This window comes from Phocoena sinus, chromosome 5 (assembly GCF_008692025.1).
Source record: "Phocoena sinus isolate mPhoSin1 chromosome 5, mPhoSin1.pri, whole genome shotgun sequence".
Taxonomy (NCBI): domain Eukaryota; kingdom Metazoa; phylum Chordata; class Mammalia; order Artiodactyla; family Phocoenidae; genus Phocoena; species Phocoena sinus.
Window position 1 is genome coordinate 17,292,111 of NC_045767.1, and position 10,514 is coordinate 17,302,624.

The 10,514-nt window shown below is 37.9% G+C and overlaps 1 protein-coding gene across 5 annotated transcripts in view; it reads left to right on the forward strand.

Annotated features, from left to right (window-relative positions):
* The window catches only part of ANKRD50 (ankyrin repeat domain 50), a 43,645-nt gene extending 33,687 nt beyond the window's left edge, over positions 1-9,958 (forward strand). For 4 of the 5 annotated variants that reach the window (XM_032632749.1, XM_032632750.1, XM_032632748.1 and 1 more), the window contains 2 exons: positions 1,781-5,328; positions 6,847-9,958. In XM_032632749.1, the coding sequence (XP_032488640.1) occupies positions 1,781-5,325 (3,545 nt within the window). In that variant the 3' untranslated portion in view covers positions 5,326-5,328; positions 6,847-9,958. Of the gene's footprint in view, positions 1-1,780 lie in introns of all 5 variants that reach the window. The other variant, XM_032632751.1, reaches the window with a different exon arrangement.
* The last annotated feature ends 556 nt before the right edge of the window (positions 9,959-10,514 follow it).

Here is a 10,514-nt window from a genome sequence, read left to right on the forward strand (position 1 = left end):
GGTCTCTTTTTCCATGCTTTTGGCCACACCACAAATGAATGTCAACTTTGGCTCCTGTTCTCTTTCCTTCTCCACACTTACTAAGCTCTATGCAATCTAGCTCTTATTAGTAATTTCCAGCTCCAACTTTTATTTTTATCTGTTGCTGCTACTGCTTTGGTTGTTGAGGTTTTCAGTGATTCTTTTTTGTTTTTTGAATTTTATTTTATTATTATGTTTTTATACAGCAGGTTCTTATTAGTTATCTGTTTTATACATATTTGTGTATATATTGTCAGTCCCAATCTCCCAATTCATCCCACCACCACCACCCCTTTTTTAAAAAATTAATTAATTATTTTTTTGTCTGCATTGGGTCTTTGTTGCTGCGTGTGGGCTTTCTCTAGTTGTGGTGAGCGGGAGCTACTCTTCGTTGCAGTGCGTGGGCTTCTCATTGCGGTGGCTTCTCTTGTTGTGGAGCACGGGCTCTAGGCGTGCGGGCTTCGGTAGTTGTGGCACATGGGCTCTAGAGCACAGGCTCAGTAGTTGTGGCGCACGGGCTTAGTTGCTCCACGACATGTGGGATCTTCCCGGACCAGGGCTCAAACCCGTGTCCCCTGCATCAGCAGGCGGATTCTTAGCCACTGCACCACTAGTGAAGTCCTAGTGATTCTTATGTAGACTTTATCACAGCCTCTATAAGAGGCTGTGCCTCTAGAGTTGACTCCACCTGTTCGTCTTTAGTGATGTTAGAATAGTCTTTCAGAATGTAGATCTGCCTTGGTCCTCACTGACTTCTCACCACAAAGTGAGAGTCTCATTTCCTCACATAGTACCTGGCATATAGTAGGTGATATATACATTTGTTTTATTCAATTGAGTAAGAGTATTTTACTCAGTATTAATTGACCATCACTAATCTTTGCTGAATTTCTAGATTTATTCCTCTTAAGAGAGTTCATTCACTTAGGAGTTTTTTCTTCTGGAAGATGAATTACACAGTTGTCTAATATATCCATGTCTATAAAACAGGATATCATCTCCCTTCGGAAAATGATATGGTTTTCTTTAAAGAACTTAAAGTGAGTTTTGAATAGCTGTAACTAGTATGGTTTTAGGTTGGTTTGAAGTTTATTAAGTTGCTTTATTTTCACAGTGCTGAAATTTTGTTAGCATAATTTGACCAAGTTGCATCTTCAGATTCAAGCTGTTTATTGACAATCTAAGATTTAATTATTTTAATTTGGTAACATGTAAAATAATGTAATTTAAAGGCAGTGACAAGTGATATTCTAACTGTATGCAAATATTCAATTCCATAATTAAGACTAGTGTACCTTCAGTTATGTGGATAGAAATATGTAAATTTTTCACATGGAAAAGATCAGCTTATAAAAATAAACAAACCTTATTTATGTCTCCTGCAACTTTTTTTCCTAATCATTTGGGGGGTCAGAAAATCTTCCCAGTGTGCTTGGCTATGTATGTAAGATGTCTAATGCTCATTTAGTATCTCTTACCATGGAAGTTGAGAAGAGCACTGAGCCACTATACGAATAAGAAATAGTTCCATTTGTGGATAGGAAAATGAAATCGTTTATCTGCCATCAGTGTGTTTCTCCAGAAGGAAAAGAAAACTGACTCATGTACTTCTAGGTATCTATTGACTGGTTTATTAGTATTAATTGACTTACTATTGATTTGTTTGCTTCTCAGTTTGTCACATGTTGAAGACATTCTCTTTGACTATATGGAAACTTTGGTAATCATTTTCAATTGACATCTACTTTTTTGTCCTTAGGTTTTCGAAAAATAAGTTTAGATGACCTTCGGAAGGCATATATCGTTAAGGATGTTCAGCAGTACATTCTTCATCGCTTAGATCAAGAAGAAGCTTTGCGGCAACACCTCACAAAAGAAACCGCAGAGATGTTAAATCAACTGCATATTAAGAGCAGCGGATGCTTTCTTTATCTAGAACGAGTTCTCGATGGAGTTGTAGAAAATTTTATTATGTTAAGAGAGATTCGTGACATCCCAGGAACTCTAAATGGTCTGTATCTCTGGCTGTGTCAGAGACTTTTTGTAAGAAAACAGTTTGCAAAGGTTCAGCCTATTTTGAATGTGATTCTTGCAGCCTGCCGACCTCTGACCATAACGGAATTATATCATGCAGTATGGACCAAAAGTATGTCATTAAGCTTGGAAGACTTTCAGCGCAAGTTAGATGTCCTCTCCAAACTTCTGGTTGATGGACTAGGAGATACTAAAATACTGTTTCACTATAGTTTTGCAGAGTGGCTTCTGGATGTGAAACACTGCACTCAGAAGTATTTATGTAATGCAGCAGAAGGACACCGAATGTTGGCTATGAGTTATACCTGTCAAGCCAAGAATTTAACACCATTGGAAGCACAAGAATTTGCATTGCACTTAATTAATTCAAACTTACAGTTAGAGACAGCTGAGTTAGCTCTGTGGATGATATGGAATGGTACACCTGTCAGAGACTCCCTGTCTACACTAATACCCAAGGAGCAAGAAGTGCTACAGCTGTTGGTGAAAGCTGGCGCTCACGTCAACAGTGAAGATGATCGCACATCGTGCATAGTCCGACAAGCCTTAGAAAGAGAGGATTCCATCCGGACGTTACTAGATAATGGAGCATCAGTAAATCAGTGTGATTCAAATGGGAGAACATTACTGGCTAATGCTGCTTACAGTGGCAACCTCGATGTGGTGAATTTACTCGTCTCTAGGGGAGCAGATTTAGAGATAGAAGATGCTCATGGGCACACACCACTTACCCTAGCTGCTAGACAGGGACATACCAAGGTGGTTAATTGTTTGATTGGTTGTGGAGCAAATATTAATCATACTGATCAGGATGGCTGGACAGCATTAAGATCCGCTGCTTGGGGTGGCCATACTGAGGTCGTTTCTGCGCTACTGTACGCTGGCGTCAAAGTGGACTGTGCAGATGCTGACAGCCGAACAGCTTTGAGAGCAGCAGCCTGGGGAGGACATGAGGATATTGTACTTAACTTGCTACAACATGGTGCTGAAGTCAACAAAGCTGATAATGAAGGTCGAACTGCCTTGATAGCAGCAGCCTACATGGGACATAGAGAGATCGTGGAACACCTCCTGGACCACGGAGCAGAAGTGAATCACGAGGACGTCGATGGCAGGACTGCACTCTCTGTGGCTGCACTTTGTGTTCCTGCAAGCAAAGGACATGCATCGGTTGTTAGCCTTTTAATCGATCGAGGTGCTGAAGTGGATCATTGTGATAAAGATGGCATGACTCCACTGCTGGTGGCTGCCTATGAAGGACACGTCGATGTGGTTGACTTGCTTCTAGAGGGGGGGGCAGATGTTGACCACACAGATAACAATGGTCGTACACCCTTGTTAGCAGCAGCTTCTATGGGTCATGCTTCGGTTGTAAACACACTTCTGTTTTGGGGTGCAGCTGTGGACAGCATTGACAGTGAAGGGAGGACAGTCCTCAGCATAGCTTCAGCCCAAGGAAATGTTGAAGTTGTACGTACTCTACTGGATAGGGGGTTAGATGAAAATCACAGGGATGATGCTGGATGGACACCTTTGCACATGGCAGCTTTTGAAGGTCACAGATTAATATGTGAAGCACTTATTGAACAAGGTGCTAGAACAAATGAAATCGATAATGATGGGCGGATACCTTTCATATTAGCTTCGCAAGAGGGTCATTATGATTGTGTTCAAGTATTATTGGAAAACAAATCCAACATTGATCACAGAGGTTATGATGGAAGAAATGCACTGCGGGTTGCTGCATTAGAAGGACACAGGGACATTGTTGAATTACTTTTTAGCCACGGAGCTGATGTGAACTACAAAGATGCTGATGGTAGGCCTACTCTTTATATTTTGGCCTTAGAAAACCAACTTACGATGGCTGAATATTTTTTAGAAAATGGTGCAAATGTAGAAGCAAGTGATGCTGAAGGAAGGACAGCACTTCATGTTTCCTGCTGGCAAGGCCATTTGGAAATGGTGCAGGTTCTGATCACCTACCATGCTGACGTCAACGCTGCAGACAATGAAAAGCGCTCTGCTCTGCAGTCTGCAGCCTGGCAGGGCCATGTAAAAGTGGTGCAGCTTCTGATCGAGCATGGCGCCATGGTGGACCATACCTGTAATCAAGGTGCAACTGCGCTCTGCATTGCGGCCCAGGAAGGGCACATTGACGTTGTGCAGGTTTTATTAGAGCACGGTGCTGATCCAAACCATGCTGATCAATTTGGACGCACTGCTATGCGTGTTGCAGCCAAAAATGGACATTCTCAAATAATTAAATTATTAGAAAAATATGGTGCATCCAGTTTGAATGGCTGTTCCCCATCCCCTGTCCACACAATGGAGCAAAAGCCTCTACAGTCAGTGTCTTCAAAAATGCAGTCATTAACAATTAAATCAAATAGCTCTGGCAGTACTGGTGGAGGGGACGCGCAGCCTTCGCTGCGCGGGTTACCGAATGGGCCAGCTCACGCATTCAGTTCTCCTTCGGAATCTCCGGACTCGACAGTCGATCGGCAGAAGTCGTCATTGTCAAATAATTCCCTGAAAAGCTCAAAAAATTCATCTTTGAGAACTACTTCATCTACAGCAACGGCTCAAACAGTGCCAATTGACAGCTTTCACAGCTTGTCATTTACAGAACAAATTCAGCAGCATTCGTTGCCGCGCAGCAGAAGTCGACAGTCAGTTGTTTCCCCGTCTTCCACAACACAGTCCTTGGGACAGAGCCATCATTCACCGAGCAGTGAGTTTGAGTGGAGTCAAGTAAAGCCCAGTTTGAAGTCAACTAAAACAAATAAAGGGGGGAAATCAGAAAATGCCAACAAATCTGGGTCGGCTGGGAAAAAAGCTAAACAAAATAATTCTTCACAGCCAAAGGTTCTAGAATATGAAATGACTCAGTTTGATAAAAGAGGACCTACAGCCAAATCTGGGACTAGTGCACCATCTAAACAGATGCCAGCAGAATCGCAGTGCAAAATTATACCTTCAGCTCAGCAAGAAATCGGTCGATCGCAACAGCAGTTTCTTATTCACCAACAAAGTGGGGAACAGAAGAAGAGAAACGGAATAATGACAAATCCCAATTACCATCTTCAGAGCAACCAGGTTTTTCTTGGTAGGGTTTCAGTCCCACGAACAGTACAGGATAGAGGGCATCAGGAAGTGCTGGAAGGATATCCTTCCTCCGAGACGGAATTAAGCCTTAAACAAGCCCTGAAGCTTCAGATTGAGGGTTCTGACCCAAGCTTCAACTATAAAAAGGAAACACCATTATAAAAGGTAACATTTCATCAACATAAAGAATAAATGTCCAAAGTGTAGTTCCCTCTACTTAGAATACTCTTCCCTAATCCACACGGCCACCTCATCACTCTTCCTGTCGTCTTCTCAGCAAGACCCTCCCTCGTCACTCTTTGGAATTTGAATTCTCCCACCTCCAGCACTCCCTTTCCCCCTTTCCTGCTTTACATTAGCCACAGTACTTACTATTTAACATGCTTTATATATTTTATTTATTATGTTTATTATTTGTCTCCTCTCTACTGAAATGTAAGCTTTGTGAGAGTAGGGCTTTTTATCTCTTTGGTTCACCACGGTATTCCAGGTACTTGGAATACTGCTTGGACCTATAGTAGTTTCTCAGTAGAAATGTGTTGAGTAAGTGAATGAATGAGTGGGTGAACGAATATGCTATTTGTGGATCTCAGATTAAGAATTCCCTCCTATACGGTCATTTCCCCTCTTAAAAGTTCTCTGATGGTAACAGAGGCAGGGGCTATTTCAGTAATACTCCCTTTTGGGTTTGAAGAAGGTAGTGTATATAGTGCTTAGTAGGTAGTTAGTGAATGTTAATTTCCTTCCTTTTTCCACCCTGGAAGAAATAAAAGATTTAATCATGAAAGGTAATTTTTATTATGACAGATCCCTTAAGAATCTTCCAAGTAAAATTTACACATATCAGGAATAGGTGTGGAAAGATGATAAATGGATGTATTGGCAAGAGGGTATTTAGGACCCATTATATTTAGACGTAAGAATTAAATGTTTAAACCTCAAAGTTATATTTATTAAATAAAAACTTTTTTTTCTCCTTTTCACTACAGTGGATGCTACAGTAATTACATAGGGGAAGTTAATGGGAAAACAGATGCATAATTTTATATTATGGATACTTTTTCTGAAGTACATTTCTCGTATTCAGGATAAATTCAGATTTCACTAGGAATTTTTGCTAACTTATACTACAATTATATTTATCCCACTTTGCTTAATCATTTTTCATCCTCTAACAAAATTGTACTCTTTTCTTTAACAAACTTGAAATCTTTCTTTTGCTTTTTTGTCTTTGGAGATACATTTTTAGGGATGTTTTAGGTAAAACATTATTATAAATACATTTCCTATACCTCCTAATAATAAACACCCTTCACTGTGAATCTACAGACAACTAGTCAAATCTCATTCAACAATCATTTGTCTAAAAGTAGTTGATACATTCTCCAACGGGATTTATTTTTTAAATATTTAGTTCTGATGGTACAGCCCTCCAACTCATTCTATCTTTTGTAAAGGTTAAGTATAGATATATATTATACAGTAAAACATATGAATTAAGGTAAACACTTTGTGGAATCTTTAAAAGTGATTTATACGTTAAATAATGAATCTCTGAAAGGTCTACTTTTGTGCTTTACATAGTAAATATATGTATATATTCTTTTGTAGGGTTTTAAAACTAGATGTAGTTAGATAATAAGTATAATTAGAAATTAATTTTTTTTTTAACTTTTGCATTAGTTTCCTATTCTGTGAAACAGAGGACATTGTGATTGGAGTGATTCTTCAGCTACTGGATGAAAACATAAAATGCCTGTTGATTTGCTGAAAAAAAAAAAAAAATGAAGAATGTGATATCTGCAGTACAGTTACCTTAAATACTGTAATGTGCCTAAACAGTAAGGCTGCCTTCTCAGTGTAACCCTCTGTACTTAAAAAATTTCATTTTCTGTGCTTTGTATTAACTATCCAAGAGTAAGCACTTTTTTTTTTTTAAATGCAGATACATACTGCAGTTCCTTGATAAAAGCTGAAAAAGATTTTGAGTAAAGTATTTTAAGTTAAGATTTGATAAATGTGCATGTGCCATGATCAAATATATATGAAAAGGCAGTGTTCTTTGTATTTATTTTTTTCTTTCTGTGGCAGACAAAACTTAAGCATACTGTTTCAGTTGTATTTGCCTTGTTGTAGTGTATGGCTTGTTTCCTGTATCCTTAAAAATGTCACTCAATAAAATAAATCATACAACCATTTTATGTTCACTACACCTTCAGCACTGGTTAAAAATGTGTTTCTATTTAATGCCACATCGAGGTGAAAAAAGTTTCATGAAAGATTTTTAAAATGTCTAGTATTTTAGGGATCTGCTCTAAGTAGTTTATATTTGGATTTCCCAGTAGAATCCTCCTAATCTTCGGCTAAAGGTGTCAAAAAAAAGAAAGAAAAGAAAACTCACACACACACAGACTACAGGCAGAATAAAGTTCTGCTTCATTCACTGGGATGCAGTTTCACCTTCCACTCACTGGTCATTCCACCTCCAAGAAGACAGATGATCATTCCTGAGGCATGAAAATTCTCAGGGACAGAGCCAGGCCTCAGTGGCATGTGTGTAGAGGGAGATGCACCTGTCTATCTGAGGGTAGATTTTTGATCCCTGAACAATTCATTGACTACCCTTTCTCTCTTCCATCCAGTTAAATAAAATATCTACCACTGTAAATTGTGATGGTAGCTTCTCTCTCAGTTGTTTCTATTTTGTAAATCACTGCATGACCAAAATAGCCCCCACTCAAAATCGATTGGGTCAATTTTAGTGATTAGTTGGATGAATATTCTTGATGAATATAATACGTGTTTTCCTTCACTGATGACACCACTAACCTATCGGCCATAGCACAGGTGTATTTTTTTTTTTTTTTACTGCTATTTGATAAATGGTAGTGATGGATTTGCACTTTTCTGTCCACATACTCTTTCCTGTTTTTCTCTTTGGACAATCGCTTCCAGAATGATGGATGCCAGGGTTAAGGGTGAAGTCTGTAACCGAGGAAAACAAAGTTGACCGCTCAAATAAGCATGTGACCCAGAGCTTTAGCCTCCTGGGTGGACTCTAAACCAGTTGAGCTAGCTTAGTGGGTTGTGTGCATGTCTGGAAAGATTAAAATTTATTGTTTAGAAACCAAGGTTGTAGGTTTGATCTTTGAAAAAGCCCTGGGATCTTACAAAAAAAAACCCAGAAATTCTGTTCTTTCTATGTGCGTAAGGAGGAATGAGGGAAGAGAATTTGGAGATTCAGCACAAAACCATTGCTACTACTACTGGAAAAAATCTTTAGAAAATGTCTTAGTAACTGAGGTCAGTAATGTCATCTTCATATATGAAGGACATATACATGATACATTGTTCACAGAAATAGAAATGTATAATTGGTTGTGATAAATGTTTCACTTGATCTTCCTATAAGGCTTTTATTTTTGCTTCTGTTTTTCAAAGTCAGCAAAACTTATGTGTTTATGTCATCAGTAAATCATAATCAAGAATAGGAGATAAGTTGATAAGTTCAATTAATATTAAGGTGACATGGCAATATTGATAACTCGAATGTGAATGTTTCAAGTATTGAATTTTTGTCCCTATGGGACATTTATTAAATATGCTTAATAGGACTCTTGCAAAGTAGCCTTAAAAGTGTTAATGATTCTGTTAATAAATATGAACACATCCTATTATTATAACCAACTTTACTCATATCTCAAATACAGTACATTTATGTAATTTTAGAAGATGAAGCTCCAATTTCTTATTAGGTGTATTTTTCTTTAGAAAGAGAACCCTGAAAGCTGCCAGTTTTTCTAGTAAACCTTGAATTATTGGAATTGTATTTATTTAATTTTATTGTTTTTACAAAAATGCACCTTGTGGCCAAAGGGCAAAGTTATGACTCATTACATAAGGGATTTATGTTTTCTGAAGAGCTAAATGTTTTCGTATCCATACTATATACACTTGAAACAGTTGGTAGGAAGAGAACCTGTTGGAAAAATATGATTTTCAAAAGTAAATATTCCTCTGGATGTTTTTATATTAATTAAGCTTTGGAATAGAACAGCAATGGCTTTCAGTTAGAATATGGATGAAAAGGGGGCTGAAGGTGCCCTGCTTTGCTTATTTGTTTCTGTGGGGATTTATTTAATACCATGACCGACAATAGCTTCTGCTTCACTAAGAGAGTAAAAATAGTCCCACAAATATAAAACTCCTAAAGAGCTATTTTTTAAATAAAAATGTTTAAATTTTGTAAATCACTTGATGCCGCAACACAACCATGATGCCACGTGCTTATAACAGTTTTATACCATTCCGTGTGTGCTTCCCTAACAGTCATGAGTTGATAATAAAGGAAGTGATAAAAAATACAGCAATGAAAAATAAAATCTCCATGTTTGTAGGAAAGGTTTTGGAAGGAAAATTGACCAGAACTCAGTATGTCCTGCAAAGTACAGCCAGTTATATCATGTCCTTCACCCTCATCCCCATGCCTACTGGGATCCTCACCAATAATAGTTCACTGATTAGAAAAACAGGAGTAAGTACTTTTTCCAATGTTGTTTGCCTATGCAAATGTTTGTTTTACTTTAATGTCCTCCACTTACACTTCTCAGCAAATGTAGTTTCAGACAAATGCTTTTACTTTTTTCATTTTTCCCTTGGTTTGGGGTATGTAAATAGCCTAAAATGTACATTGAATTTCACATTGTAAAAGTTTTATTTTATTCCTTGTATTATATTAAGCAAAAATCCCTATGTATATGAAAGTGCATAATAAATATATTTGCTTTACAGAGGATATCTTGTTTTAATTTTATCCTTGAACCAACAGAACGTCCATGTGATTGGAGTGATTCTTACGTGCTTGCAGTAAAAACAACTGCTAGTTGTTTTAAGTTAACTTCTTTTAAGTACATACTGAGCAAATGAAGTTTGGAAACATTTCATAAAGAAATGAGATATAAAACCTTTCAAAGGAACGTAGAAAAACAAAAAGATCTAGCTTTAGTATCTTCCTAAAGTTTCTATAAGGACTTAATATTCTCCTCCCACCCCCAAAAACATACTGTATCTCACCATGTCAGGTTTCCTGCCTCTGAAATTGCAGTAATCCAATAAATTGTGTGCATGTGTGTGTGCTCCTTGATCCTCAGAGTATCATGGGCATCTTAAATTTGATATTTTGGGGTTTTATTGCAAACAATGGTCATTTTCTAAATAATTTTCTATGTCTTCCTCACTCAGTAGACTTAAGTCACTTCTTCAAGACCTTCTGCTTCTTCCACCAGAACACAGCGTTGTGTGTGTGTGTGTGTGTGTGTGTGTGTGTGTGTGTGTGTGTCTTTTAGCGGTTT